Genomic DNA, 15,744 nt, shown 5'->3' on the forward strand with positions numbered 1-15,744 from the left:
ATGCCGCAGCGACGGCTTCTCCTGGCTCTCTCTCGGCTTTTGTGTAGGGATTTGCAGCGGAGCCGCCGAGCCTGGATAGGCGCCGGCCATGGGCGGGGAACAGGTTGAGCGAGAGGGATTTGCGAGTACGGGAAGCGGAAGGAGAAGCGGCAAAAGGATGGGTTCTAAGAGAGATTAATACCTCATATAGGAACTAGGTTCTATGCCGCTGGCCAGTCATTGATCTCAATTACATACTTCATTAACGTTGAAGAAATATGCGAGTTGCGTGTGACGAGTCGAAAGCAACGAGTGCATAGTTTCACTCATTCGAGCAACGAATGACGCTATAAACGAGGTATCGAAATCAAGCTTTGGAAATATGTTCAGAGTCGAGTAGCTTAGTGCACTATCTATCAAGCCACTACTAGCCTCAACGAGAAACTTAAGCTACCAGCGAGTAACGAAGTGACCCCCGTGCACAAGTGAAATCCAATCCGATTGCCGATCAATCACCACACTGGCGATGGTAAATGGGAAATGCTTTTCCAAATAAGCACTAAGCCTCGCACCTAACCTGTTCCACTTTCTGTGAACATAGCCCCACAGGGCCCCTAGCCCCCTCCACTGCCACTGCCTCCTCATGCCCCACACACGATTGCACACTTGCACTTCCGCTGTTGCTGCTGTTGTTGGGGGCACTGTGATTGTCGCTGTTGTCCTCGTCGCTGACTGTTGACTGTTGACGACTGCTCTCGGCAATTGGCAGTGCAACAAAATAGCTATTGACAAATTATGACCAACTAAAAGTAATTACACGCGACGAGCCAACACCGACACACACACACAGCCAGGGAGACAGCTATAACGAGTTCTCGGCGCTGCACTCGTTGATTATTTGTACTATTAGCGCGTTGTTAGCGACAGCAAAAGCAACAGCAGCAACAACATTGGCAACACCGTCAACAGCCACACTAAACATACACTTAATATTAATTGTTTTTTATTAACACGATCCGGCTGCTGTACACGGCACTTGCTCTGCTCTGCTCTGCTCTGGTCCACTGCCCTCTCTTCGTCACTCTCCGAAAGACGCTCTGGTATCGCTGTCTCGCCGCATACCCTTTCGTAGGATATTCTATAAGGGTATCCGATCACTACGATGCCAAAACTAGTTTGAGTGCAAAAAAAGTCTTTTATTTCTTCCAGTTATAGTTAGGAATAGGATATTTGAATCACTACCTTAGCTAGTGACGAGATGGCTTAGGCAGCGAGTAACGAAAAACGTTCAATCAACGATGTAACGAGAACAAGATAAAAGCTATAACAAGGCCTGCCTATGGGCAATGGAGTGATAAAAACTTGTAGGTTTTCAGATAAGAGTTTACCAGTTGATCTAAGCATCATATATTCGATCCACATCGGTTGACCATATCACCTGGTAGGTGGTGGCATTTTGCATGCCCCTGCAAGGGTATTCTTCGATTCGGTCCATCGTGGCGGGTCTTTCCCGCTCTCTTGCTTTCCGCTGTTTTATTGTGGCCGTTGGCTGAGATTCATTAATAATTCAAAAAATTGCACATGGCCGGCGGCGGTGGCAGCAGCAGCACCACCACCAGCACCGACAGTGCGGTTGCAGTTGCAGTTGCAAGCAGCGTGTAATCGAGTTGTTAACTCAAAGTGACAACGAACGAGAGAACGAGGCAGCGACGGAGGCAACGGAGGCGACGGCGGCGCGCACAACAATTAAATGCAGTCAACACACGATCACACCAAAAACAAGAGCAGGCAGAGGCAGAAGCAGAAGCAGAGGCAGATACAGAGGCAGAGGCGTGCTGTAGAGAGGGGTAACAGTGGGAGAGGCCGGCTGGGGAGAGAGAGAGAGGCGGAGAGACAGAGAGTGTACGACTTTGACTTTGCTGCTGCTGCTGCTGTAGTTGCTGTTGCAATTGCTTTTAATGAAATCAACACTTTGCTGGCACTTGCACGCAAGCCACACTCTCGGCCACTGGCGCTGCTGCTGCTGCTGCTGCCAGAGCTTTTTCATGCCCTGTAGAGGTATTGAGAGGGTAAGATGATTTCGACCAGACATATGTAACGCCTCCATAAAGCAATTTCCTGTGACTGTTTTTTCTATTATTCAGATCTTTCAAACTTATGCATATGTATATGTACGTACATACATATATAGTCGCCTTAAACATCATCGCCTTTCCATGGAACAAGCGATCTGCAAAGGGCATCTAAAGCTTCGGTCAGCAACACCCAGAAGCAAGCTTTTTTTGCTCTGTTTTCTGCTCGAGTGTCGGTGTGTGTGTGTGTGTGTGGTTTTATATGTATGTACATGTCTGTTTTTTGTTTATTTTTTGTTTGTTTTTGTTTTTTGTTTTTGGAGAAGCTTAATTAAAAGCCAAATTGGCACAAGCAGCTAAAACATATTTCGCGCCTTTGTTGCTTAACAATTAAAATCAACAGCACCAACAAAAGCCCAACTTCACACTCAATTAACACGATGCAGGCAGCGGCAGCGCAGCGGCAGAGCTGCAGCAGCAGCAGGAGTAAAACTTTTTCGTTTTCTGCATTACATGTGCTGCCACCCACAAAAGGGAGAGAGTGGGAGTGGGATAGAGAGAGAGAGAGGCAGAGAGGCAGAGAGCCGACCGACTGAAACTTTTGTTTGCCGTTAATTGACTGCATACACACCCACACACACCGAGTGGAAAAGAGGCTGGGAGAGCAGGAGAGAAGCAAGCAAAAAAGGGAATTGCGAAAAAAAAAAACACACACACAACAGAGCTTGCTGCTGGTGGGTGGAGGGGGCAAGGGCAGGCAGGGGGCGAGAGGCTTAGGCATGAATGAAAACTGATAGCGCACGTCATTGACACCTATGCTCTCGCTCACTCGCTCACTCGCTCACTCCTCTCTCCCTCCCACTATCCTGGGATGTGTGTGCGTGCGTAATTGCCTCTTGACTTCGTGTTAATTTCTCTCTCAGAGAGGCAGAGGCAGAGGCACAGTGGGTGCTACATAAATTTGATTTGTATTTCCCAGAACTCCCCCGCCACACAGCAAGCAACCGAAATAAGAGGAATTTTTATTCATAAAATCCAAGTGGTAACATAAATTCGTGTGTTACCAAAAACGTAGATAAACTATACGTACATACACACACACACACACACACACATACATATTTAAATATATGTATGTCTGTATGCATGTACATGTACGGATTGTTGTCGCATCGGCATCGGGATCGGGATCGGCATCGGGAATCTGGCAAACAGAACACGCAGAGCAGTTAAAACTCACCAAATGGCCCCATACAATTTGTATAATATTTTTGGTTCCAGAGAGAGGCCCTCCCCCACCTTCCACCTTCTACCTTCCAGTCACACTCACACTCTCCCTCTCGCTTGAAGCCAGCCACAAAATATTAAATAAATATATCTGTATACACAGAGACGAGCCACGAACACGAACACAGACATACGGTAATAATAATAATAAAGAACAAAATAAAACCAAAGCAACTCGTCAATTTTTGCCACTTAAAATTCATAAAGCGTCTTCTGTGCGCGCTGCGCTGATGTCAGTGGCAGCACCAGCGGCAGCAGAGGTAGAAGCACAAGCAGAGGCAGCCCCAAAAGAAGATGGGAAGTACAGAACAGAGTAGGAGATAAGAATGAACGGAGGCAGAGACCAAGGAATTGCAGTGAAGGGGAACATGTGACCAGGTCATAGAAGGGGAAGCAAAAGTGCTTCACTGCAGTACCACAAATGCTTCCGGATCGGATCGGATCACCTGGATCTGGATCTGGATCATAGGGGTCATAGAAAGAAATTACCAGAATTAATTGATTCTGAATGAAAAAACTTCAACAAAATGAGACCACTGTTGTTCTCTCTCTCTGTCTACCGCAGAGAGAGATCGCATAGATCAAAAGCCTAATCCTTTCTTAATCGCGCAACTTTTTGGCAATCAAGCGGACATTTCCCCGAAAAATTTCCCAGCTCAATGGGTAGCCCCATACCAAAATCATGCCATACCGGCATCCCCATCCGTTCCCCAACTCCTTTTGAGGCCAATTAGCGTTCTAATCAAGTGTAAACTAATGCTAAAAGCCCGAGCCGGGTTCGCCTCGAACGCGTGAATATGCCACGAGACAAAAGACGGCGACAAAAAACAGCAGAGACACAAAAAGGATCGAATGGATAGAGGATCCGCCACAGATCGGATCGGATCGGATCGGATCAGAACGGATCCAAGCTCTACTTTCGTTTTCGTTTCGTATTCCGGTTCGTATGTGTGTGTGCGTGTGAGAGAGAGAGAGAGTGAGAGTGCTAATTTGACTAATTTTCTGGGAGTGGAAGAGCGACAGAGAGAGCGCCAATGGATTGTCGTCTCTCGGGCCCCGCGATGCTGTGGCTGCTGCTGCTGCTGCTGGCTGTTGTCGCCATCTCTTTGATCTGCCAGCGTACATCTAGGAAATGTTTGTCAAATCCATTCGACCGTTCTCATTGTTTTTGACATTTCTTTTAGGTCCGCTCTTCGGTGCTCGCCTCGGCTCTGCTCTTCACTCTGCGCTTTGTCCGCCGCCCTGCCTGCCGGCCGATCATCACTTTCTCTGCCGCTGAGAGAGCTTTTTTTCGGTGAGCGCCAATGCCAAACACATGTCTCTTGCATGCATTGTTCTCTGTCGCACACACTGACACACACACGCACACACAGGGGGACTTCCTCCCAGTCCCCCCCACCGGGCAGCCGATCCCCTCCGACAGACCCCACCACGCACATTCGTCAGGCATTGTCGTTATTTTTCTGGCGCCAAAAAGACGCCTTCTTCGTCCTCTCAGACTCTCTCGCCTGCTCACTCTCCCTGTCCTTCTCTCTCTCTCTCTCTCGCTCTCTGGCATTCTCCTGGTTTTTGTTGTTGCTCCATTATTTGTGCAGCTTTTTTGTTGTTCTTGTTGTTGTTGTGGTATCTCCTTTTTCTGTTCGTGTTTTCCTTCTTTTTGTTGTTGTTTTTTTTGGGGTTCTTCTGAACTCATGTTCTTCATTATAAAGGACGTCATCATCGTCCTCCTCGATCCCCATTCCCATCCCCATCCCCATCCTCATTCTCTTCGTTGTTGTTCTTGGGCTGTCGTCGGCTGTCGTTTGTCGGTTGTCATATTTTGCGTTGTTTGCTTTATGCATTGCGAGAGAATGCCAAAAAATGTTGTCCAACTGCCGAGGGTTTTCGTCGTATGTGAAATGCAATTTTTAAATGCTAAATATTCCATTATCATGCAGAAGTTGCTCCCGAGCTGCGGTCTTCTCCTGTTCCAATTCCAATTCTACAGCGTTTCGTTCCACGTGGTCCCCTGCCTTCTATTGCGACAAGGAAAGCGAAAGTTTTGGAACTCTGGAAATTGTAGTACAGTTATCACTGGAGGACATTCATTCCACCCAAGCATTCCATGGCCATTATGTTTTTCCATTTCCACCAAAATCTACATATAACAAGCCTTAACTCTTCCACCAATTGCCAGCATTCCACGATTTCGATTTGCATTTCGTTTCAATTCAGCGTATTCACCGTATTACCAGTGTTTCTCCATTCCAATATCGAGTCATGAAATGGATCATTTGGATAGATTTATGTCCGAAACTTTACAATCGCTTGATTTTCACCATGGAGTTTAGTTTCGTACTAAATATGGAAGATAAATAGTCATAGTTATGATAAGAAGATCGGATGCCGTTCCTTTGCCACTATTCCGTGGCGTTCTTTCGGGCCAATTAGCGAGGTTTAGACCTCAAGATGGATCACTCTGTCATGGGGTTATCAGTAGAACCCTTTCCCTTTCCCATAATCACCCGCCCCCCCCAAAAATGGTACTCATTAGGTAAGCGGAGCGTGTAAACAGCGGAATTTTTTCTCTCTCTCTCTCTGTCTCTGTCCCTGTCTCGATTAGACCAAAACCATTTAGCGGAATTTTGTTACCAATTTAAGGGGCACACAAACACTCGCACACCGAGAGAGCCACCAATTTTTGGGCTTGTTGCGGCCGCTGACCAAACTCGGGGCGACCATTAAGCCAGGTTAGGAGCCCAAAAACTCCGACTTTAACTTGCAACTTCCGCTGCGTGGGGCATGAGGCATGGGGCACACCAACGGAAGCATTCACTTAATTAGCCAAACCAAAGACGCGACTAGATTTTTGGTGCGTTCCCCAAATTAATTTCCATTTAATTCCGAGTGGGGGCGTAAATGCAATTTAAATTAACAGCCACAAAAAAAACAAAAATGCGCCACTCAACGGCTGTCTCTCTATGTGTCTTGCTGTCTCCCTCTCTCCCCCTCTCTCTGGTTGCTTTTTAATTTGTTAATTTTTTATGACGTTTTTATTGTAATTTAAGCAGCGTCTCCGGTTTTGGGTTTTGCTTTCTGGGTTTCTCGGTGTTTGCCTTTTGGGTGGTGCGGAGCGGAGCGGACTGTAGTTTTCGCCCTTGGAACGGGTTTTCTCCATTCGCGAGGTTCCGTTTCAGGGTTCTCGATTAGGGGTTGCATCGCATTACGGATCAGAGAGAGGGTTGTCTGTCTGTCGGCCATCATATTCTGCGATTTTCCATCGCGATGATCGTTCCCGTTCGCATTGTGGACTCAAAGCTATCAGAATTCTAAAGGGATTCGCCTTTTGCTGGGGATCTCACCAGACTTTGCAGATTACAAATGTATCCCTATCTGTAATATCCACTAAATGTGGTCCGAAAACCATGACATTACCATACATCTAATATTCTATAATTTATCCAATTAAATTCCATATGGTAAAAAGAAGCCCTTTACTGATTTTGCTAGAATTCCCCTAGAAGGAGAACCACAACCAGAACCAGAACCAGAATTATATGCCATATCGGTATATATTATATAGACTCCCATATCTATTATTCCGTAAGCGAAGGGAAATCAATTTGAAATCAAATTACGGGCAAATTACACAAGCGACTCATGCATTTTTCAGGAGCCAGGAGGAGCCCGATTCCCACAATCCTCGAGCATGCGAGTGTACCCCCATACAATCCCCATATGGGACATATGTATGCGGGGGGCGTGGATGCATGGCTATGCCCAATTATTATGCATTTTTCATCAGGGCTGCGAAATTATCAACTGATGGAAGCCCCGTTTGGGAAAATTGCGCCGCTTTCGGTACGAGTCCGAGAAATGCCAAAGGATAGCCTACGGTCCGGTCCCCGTCCCCGTCTCCGTCCCCGTCCCGTATCCCGTGATGGAAAATTACGTGCAATTTAGTGGGGGGGATAGCCCTCGCGTATTTGTCAACTTAGCACATCGATAATTTTACTAAACACAGCCCCTGCTCCACCGTGATCTTTCACCTTTTTCCCGACTCTATAGTACTTTCCTTGCTATCGAAACTCTCCTTTCACTTTGCTTGCGTGTGTGTGTGTGTGTGTGTTTCTTTTCCCCACTCCCCCCTTTCCGCTCTCAAGACGACAATTTTAACACAATTATGAAAAACGTTTCCAAGATGGTGGAGTAGGACTGGCAGGGGTAGGGTAGGGGAGACGTCCCTCAAGGGTTGTGTACTGTAGCAAAATGTTCCCTTCTCCCTAACGACTTGGAAAAGCGAAAGAATACTAAAAATGGGAGGCAGACACGCCCATTTAATTGAGCCTAACTTTTGGTCTGGCAGGAGGGCTCCGGGAGGGGTTCAGAGGGTCGCGGGGGGTCGTGGGTGGCGCCGGGGGTTAGAGGGTATGCAGGGGCTGGCACTGGCACCCAGGGCCAGTGCACTTTGATTGCGTTTTGTCGTCAGCTGAGTTTTTACCCAAAACGCGTGGGGGTAAAAATTTTTATTTATGAAAATTAAACAAGTGAACTTTGACAGGCGGTTGCCCAGGGGTTGACCCCTTACCGGGAGCGGGAGGCCCCTGGAGGAGGGTTGCCTGTTGTCTGTCGTGTGTCCTTTGCCGTGTCATTAAATATTTTTGTCTGTCACATTATCGCATGCCGCCTGCCGCCTGCCGCCTGCCGCCCCTCTTATGTGAGACCAAAGTCTGTCATCAATTAAAAAAGAAATGGAAAGGAAAGCCAAGCAAAGGGGTGGCACCCGCCCCCCCTTGGGGCTGTGGCAGGGCCTCGGGGCACACCAGACAGCGACTATGAATTGGCGTTTTCAATTAGTCTCAAAATCATTGAAATTTCTGGCAAATCAAAGCGAGAAACCAGTCGCCTCCTTCCTGTCGGTATCTCCCCAATCTCTAGAGCACTATCTCTCTCTTTTTCTCACCAGCACTGACTTTCTGCCCCTCTCTTTCTCTCTTCCCTCAGTTGGGCCTCTGCTGAGGTCAACACTTGATAATTTTTGGCATTTTTTTTATAGATTTCAGAATTATTTTCATGATTCCCGCATCTTTTTTGTAGTTGTTTTTGTCGTTTGAAAGTGTCGTCAAGTGGCTATGGAAGGGGGGCTATGGCGATGTAAAGGGGGCTAGAGGGGCAAAGGTTTTTATTTATTTGCGTTTAGACAGCAATTTCAATTAATTGATAAAGTCACAGAGAGAGAGTGAGAGAAGGACGGCGGCACAAAGATTTCACGCAATTCGTTCGAGCGATTTAATTGCCAGAGACAGAGGCGCGGATACCAGCATAAAAAGGGGGGCTAGAGTGCTGCCCAGGGAATCGAAGAGATCAGGGAAGAAGGTAGAAGAGACAGAGAGTGGGTACGATTGGGGTGAAGAATGGGGAAAACTCTAATTTACTCTAGAGTACTAGAGGGCGTGGTAGAAGCGTTAAGATACATTTAAATTTAGCAAAATGTATCCTCATCCATTGAGAAAATAAATTGGAAAAGACAAGAAATACTTATAGGCTCATTTTTCATTGGCATTTTCAAGAATGTCATGAAGAACGGCCACTTTGAATCACATCCGACACTTTCAGTTCTAGTTTTCCACGATATTTAGTTGAACTTCTGTTCTTTCGCTCGAGCGTCATGCGGCAGAGCCCATCGGTCGGCTCTGCATGTAACAAGCAGCGACTTGAGGCGTCCGAATATCCTTATAGCTGCTCTACTGGGTGTTGCCTCCAAATCGGATGACTTTATCCACGCCACAAACGATTCAAATAAATCGCCAGACATAACTAAGTGAATAAAACGACTTTTCGAACCATTTTTAAGCATTGAAAAACCCACACCCAGTAAGAGCGATTGAAACGAAGCGAATCAATGCAAATCCACTCACAAAACATTCAAGTGGCACTCACAGATCCAGAGAGTGAGAGCGAGGGGCTGTAGGCTCTTGGTTGTGGGCCGTTGGCTGGGGGTGGTGTTACAAGAAGGGGCCGCGGGGGGAGCACGGCTCAGGAAAAACAATAATTTTGACATTGATGATGATGATGATGATGGGGGCAACAACAGCAGCAACAGCAACAGCAACAATAATTCCGTTTTGTTGTTGCCGTTTTCGCACGTCTCCCACAGGAGCTGGTGGTATGCAACAGCAGCAACGGCAGCAGCAGCAATGTGTGGCGTGCAAAAAAGTTGCAACTTGCAAAAACACACATGTGTGAATAGTACGAGTGCGAGTCCCATGAGTGTGGTGAGTGTTTGTGTGAGTGGCTGACGAGGTACAAGTACTTAAAAACTTTTGCCTGAGCCCGAGCCCGAGCCAGAGGCAGAGGCAGAGGCAGAGCTACACACCCCCACTTCCCTCGTGCTGCAACAACAATTGCATGCCACACTTTGAATGGAACGATACTCGTAGTAGAACGCAGTAGCCATCCATAGCCTCCCATAGCCACGAAAAAAAAAATCAAACAAAAAACACAACCAGAGGCCGAGCGGCGGGTCATGGAACCCTTCCCTACCAAGAAGGAGGCGGGGCGTGGGCGGTGGCGGTGGCGGGGGTAGCCCCCACTTTTCGGTTGCTGTTGGAGTGGTTTATGCTCATGGATGGCCACTTGGTTTAGTTTCACACTTCAAGTCTTCAAACTGCTAATGAGCTTAAGGATTTTCTATATGCATCCCATAATTTTCATCAACTTTTTGTGGTTTTTTCTTCGTTTTCGCAAGTGCGAACAACAAGCAACAACAACTGAAACTATATACATTATATATCCATCCATAATACATACAAATACATATATATATATATATAGTACGAGAGGGGCGTGGTTAGGGGCCCAGACACCTGGCCAGACACCGCCAGCCCGCCAACCCGCAAACTTTTCTGCACACAAAAACTATTTGCAAATAATTCGTTATTGTTTTTGTGGATACCCTGTAGGTGTGGGGCTACTAAATTTTCGATTTAGAATCGGAATCGTTTTTCTTGCAGAAAAACAAGAAGAAAATAAAACAGTATCTAAAGATACAAGAACACCGCTAATGCAGAACCATAAAGAATGCCACGCCTGCTCTCTCCATCTCCATCTCTATCCCAGTGTGGCTTAGCAGCGAAGGTATCTTGATGTCGAGGCACGCGTGTCATTCAGACTGTTTCCTTAGCAAAAGCATTCCATTAGCTGTGCAGATACCATGATTCCTGGAATATCTATCAGATACTTTAGTGGATCGAAACACTATAATCTGTAGCTATGATGGGCATGGGAGGTGTCATCATTTGAGAGCATCAAGAAACCTGAATACAATGTGCGGCATTCCTCTTCCTTTCATCAGAAAATCCCCAACTAAACAGGAACTATTGCAGTAACCTCTTGATTCTCGTTTAAATAGTGAGCACTATATCGTTTTCCCCATTCGTTTTCCAGAGTATTTTCGATTGCGACTCACTCGAAAGAGTCGTTTCCTTTTTTCGTTCTATTTTCTTTGTGGTTGTTGGTTGTTGTTGCTTTGTGGCAAAGTCGATTGCCACGCCCACCCCTTGCCAGCACCTTGGATGTCCATGAAAATGGTGAGAAGAAGCAGAGGGAGGAAGAAGCTTAGCCGAGGCGTCAAGCAATTTGTAGCTTAAAAAACAACAGCAGCCACAGAGACGCAGCAGAAGCTAATTGAATTTGGTTCGAGGCGAATGAATCACACTCGTGAGTGCGATTGTGCGAGTGTGCGGGTGTCCGGGTGCGGGAGTGAATGCAGGCGAATGCAGAGCGTGGCGTGTGGCAGGCAGGCCCAATTGCATGCCGCACAGAGAAGGAAGAAGGAGTCGAGGCAGCGTGGAGCAGCGATGAATCATCATCAATCATTTGACTGACTGAATGAATGATTAAAAAGAGGGCAAAGGAGTAAAAGGAGTAAAAGGAGCATTCCTTAAGTTGGATAGGAAAATATTATGAGTACCTTTGTTGATTTCTATTTAACACAATTAAATATTGCATAAATATCGCACTTCAGGATTGGACACTCGAATTATTAATCGAGCTTCACTCTACAAGAAATTACGAAATTTATTTTCATTCTTCTATCATTCATTCAGAGTCCAAAAAGCTTATTGGTATTTCTGCAAAATTTTCCCCTCTAGAGTATTCACAGTGTGATGGACAGTGTCCTATCATTGTATCTCCATAGCATTCACTTGGCATTCACTTGACACTCGTCCGCCTGTCCGCCCATACGTCTCCTTATCCGCTTCTATGGGTTCGGGTATCGTGCTGTGTCCTTGTCTGAACACTTTCTCAAGTAGGTGTGAAGCTCAAAACGCATTTTCACGCGCCAACGCAGCTTGAATGTCAGCCACGACGACATCATCATCCTCTCAAGAGATACTCCTGCCTCGGAGGCAGGAGGCAGGAGGCAGGAGGATGAGGCATCTCACTGCATTCGTTCACCTACATTTCCCAGGAGCTTGAGACGTCGCCACACGTGCTCAAGTGGCCGGGGCTGATGATGATGGTGCCCCCAGACGGGGGCAGACAGAAATTGGAGACTGAGACTGGGGATGACCTTGGGTCGGGGTCGGGGCAGGGGCAGGGGCAGGGTTAACAGAACAGATTATCACTCACCTGCCGCTCTTGGTGATGACCATCTCCGTGCCCAGCTTGTGGAACTTCTCCCACAGATCCTTCCCCTCGAGCGTCACCTTGGGATCATCGACGACGCCATCGTCCTCGGGCTGGAGGGCGCGCAGCGGTCGCATTGCCGGATGGAGCTGATGGGCCACGGCCGATGCCAGGACCACGTCCTCGGCCGTCGTGTAGGCGGTGCCCAGCGGATGGTGGGCGTGCGGGTGGGCGGGATGCGGCGGAAAGCGCAGCCCACCGGCGGAATACAGCCCTGGATGTGGTCCGGCTGGACTACCGGCCAGAGCGGCCAAAGCGGCGGCGGGAAAGTACGGCGGCGGTGGTGGCGGCTGCTGTTGCGGTGGCAAATGCTGCTGCTGCTGCTGCTGCTGCTGCTGAGGCGGCGGATGGTGATGGCCCGAGGCCGGCGCTGCTCCTGCCGCTGGCCCTGGATGGGGATTGGCTCCCGTGGCGCCCACGCTGGGTGAATGATGGGCGGGATGTGGCACTGTCGCTGAGGATGGTGGCGGATGGTGTGGGTGTGGAGGCGGCGGCGGTGGCTGCTGCTGCTGCTGTTGTTGCTGTTGTTGCGGTGGAGGCGTGGATGTGGACGTTGGGGATCGTGGCTCTTCGGTGGTCAAGTGTCCCTTGCTGTGGCTGTTGTTGTTGTTGTTGTTATTGTTCTGCTGGCTATGATTGTTGTTGTTGTTGTTGTTGCTGTGGTTGCTCTGCGGCGAAAGCTGCGATGGGGAGCTGCCGTGATAGCTGGCAGCACCACCACCTGCAGACGCACCTGCACCCGCACCGCCGGCACCGGCACCACCTGCCCCACCGGGGGAGCTGCTGCTGAGATGTGCTGCTGCCGCTGCTGCTGCTGCTGCTGCCGCCGCTGCTGCAACAATGCTGTTGCTGTTGTTGTTGTTGTTGTTGTTGTTCGGGTTGTTGTTGTTACTGTTGTTGCTGTTCGAGGAGTTGTTGTTGTTGCTGTTGTTGTTGTTGCTACCCGCCGTCAACAGCGAGGATACGCTGAAGTCAGTGGGTCTTTGCGTTAGCTGCAGAAATGGATGATATGCCATCCCATTTGCGAACCTGGCGAATGGATCCTCAGCAGACTGATGAAGTAGCAGCTCCTGGACGTCGTATCTCATTACATTACAATTACTGGAACCATGTGCGTCATGCAGAAATGTCCTCCTCTCATCCACTCTCTCGCTCTCTACCGCTATACCGCTCTACCGCTGTGGGAAGCGTGTATCCTTCGACTGCAAGAGATCCTCCTCTATCTTTCTTCCTTTGGATCCACACAGCTGTCTGTCTTTCTGTGCTTTTGCTTGCTCTCCTTACAGTTGCAGTGGTCTCTGCCAGCGGCGAAGCTTTAAGCAGCTTTCGTGAGTTCTAGCTGTATTCGGGAAAGCTTTCTTCTTCTGATCTTCTCTCTTGTTGCTTTTGTTGTTCTTAGTGTTGCAATTGTTGCTCTTCTTCTTCTTCTTCTTCTTGTTGTTGTTGTGGTTTTTGTTGCTGTTGTTGTTTGTTCGACAGGTACTTTTTTGATTCGCTTTTGCTTTTAGACACACACAGTCACTCACATCAATATATGTACAACACACACCATTTAATCCTTGTTCTGCACTCTCGCTTTTTTCCTCTTAATTTTGTTTGGGTTTTCTATTCGGTTTTTGTATTTTGTTTTTCAGTTTCTCTTTTTGTTAACTTTTCTTTTTGTCACTTGCTTTTTTTGGGGTTTTCTTGGTTTTTCATTATACAAACAGAATTTTGAAACTTGCTAAAAAAAAATAAATACGTTTTTTAGTTGTTGTTGTTTTTGTTTGCATTTTTGGTTGGTTTTTCTTTTTTTGTCAGCGCTTTTTGTGTTTTTTCTTTTTTGCTGTTTTGGCGGCGGCAAAACGTCAGCCGCGACGCGGTGTTTTTGTTGCTTGTTTCTGCTGCGGCTTCTGGTTGTACGGATTGTTGCAACTACAATTCTTTCTCCTCTCCTCACCGCTCCGCTCCTCTCTCTTACTCTTCTGCTTTGTTGTTTTAGAAACAAAGTGAAACCCAAAAAAAATGAACAACAAAAAATTTTTGGATGGCAAACCGTCCCCAAAAGCGGGACAACAACGAGAGGCGATTGGAACGCTGGACGCTGGGCGCTGGAGCTACTGAACACTGAGATCACGACGAGAACGACGACGACGACGACAACGAAAAACGGGGCGACGGCGCTCTGCTGCTACAATGCCGATACGAACTACTCGCCGGTCGCTTCCAAACTGTAAAATACACACACTCAGACGGGCAGCGCAACCCCCGAAGAGCGACACAGCGCGGTGCTCTGCAGCTCTGCTGGTGTGTCGGGCAGCCAACGAGTGGCGGGCGAGCGCGAGCGAGATGGCCATATACACACGACACGCACACACACACAGAGGCCCACACGGGCCATGAGTGCGAGAGAGAGCGAGAACTTGGCCTGTGTTGAGTTTCTCGCTTCGGCTTTCGGAACGGACGGGCGAGCGTGAGAGTGAGTGAGAGGCACCGGTGTGGTGGCGGCTGGGATTCGTTCGTGTATGAGAGAGCAGGGCAGAGGCAGAGGCTGAGACTGTGACTGAGACTGAGGCGCTGACTGCGGCCGAAGCGTTGGCGGCTGCTGCTGTTCCAATAAGAAAACCAAAAACTCTACCAAAAGTGTTGCGTTGACGCTTTTGCTGGCATCAGTGTGTGTGAGTGTCCCTCTGTGTGTCCATGTGTAAGTGAATGTGACAAACAACAGCAGCTGGATGATCATCGCTAGGTTGTGAGGGGGTGGGGATGGGTAGAGCGGAAGGCCAACCAGCGAGAGCAACGGCGCAAACGTTAGCGTCAGCCGCGTCGACGTCGCGGCGTGTGACAAGCAGCATGGAAGCGTGTTAGAAGTAACAAGGCGCCCGACACCGACACCAGAAAGTGCACTGCGCCAGAAAAATGCCTCCTCCAAGTGAGAGCGAGAGAGACAGCCAAAAGCGAGAGAGAGCGGCCAGAAAAAAAGCTAAAGGAAGAGCATTGTCAGCAGGAGGACAAGCGACAGGAAGCGCCGGGGGGTGGGGTGGTGGCAAGCAGCATGTAGTAAATCACAGCCACCCAGGCGGACTCAGGCGGAGGTGGGGTAGAGGGTAGGGGGCAGGACACCCAAGTTGACAAATGACGCGCCAGCGAAAAATGCGCTTCAATGGTCAAATGGTTTTTGATGTTCCCCAAAAATGGTGCGGTGTTCGGTGCCTTGGGGCTGTCATAAGGGGGGTGGCAGATGCTGCTCGAAGTGCCAGAGAGAAGCAGAGATAAGCAGACGCCAAATATGTTGACCTACAGTGACCTCTAAACGATCAAATGGCATTCCCAGTGGGCAAGTGACTCAAAGAAGAAGGAAAACCCTAAGATGGAACAAAAATTAATAAAAATAAGACAAATTCAAGATTGAATGAGAGACGACGACTAAAAGATCCTAAAAGTTTATTAAACAAAAAAACTATACAAAAAGAATAGCCTTAAGAGAAAATAAAATAAACAAATGAGTTTCAAAAATTAACTTTAAAGGACTAAAACTTGTTTCTCATTTACTGCTGTAAAGGATAAGAGTACGATTCTTCATGGAAGCCCGAAGGATAAAAACTGCTTGAAAAGAAAAAGAAATGGATACAAATCAAGTTTTATTTTTGTTTTCTTTTGCGTAAAGTAATTAATTTACGGATATAGAACAAAACAAAAAACATTTGCCGTCTTAGGAGGAAAAACACTTGAGAAGGGACTAAAAAAAAGTATGAGA

The 15,744-nt window shown here is 47.8% G+C and overlaps 1 protein-coding gene across 1 annotated transcript in view; it reads right to left on the reverse strand.

The window, feature by feature from the left end:
• The window catches only part of LOC6596918 (optomotor-blind protein), a 63,732-nt gene extending 50,308 nt beyond the window's left edge, over positions 1-13,424 (reverse strand). The window contains 2 exon segments of the mRNA XM_026989680.1: positions 11,952-12,729; positions 12,796-13,424. Coding sequence (XP_026845481.1) covers positions 11,952-12,729; positions 12,796-13,096 — 1,079 coding nt within the window. The 5' untranslated portion in view covers positions 13,097-13,424.
• Positions 13,425-15,744: the final 2,320 nt, after the last annotated feature.

The sequence above is a fragment of the Drosophila persimilis genome, unplaced genomic scaffold, assembly GCF_003286085.1.
Source record: "Drosophila persimilis strain 14011-0111.01,24,50 unplaced genomic scaffold, DperRS2 tig00000431-arrow-pilon, whole genome shotgun sequence".
NCBI lineage: Eukaryota > Metazoa > Arthropoda > Insecta > Diptera > Drosophilidae > Drosophila > Drosophila persimilis.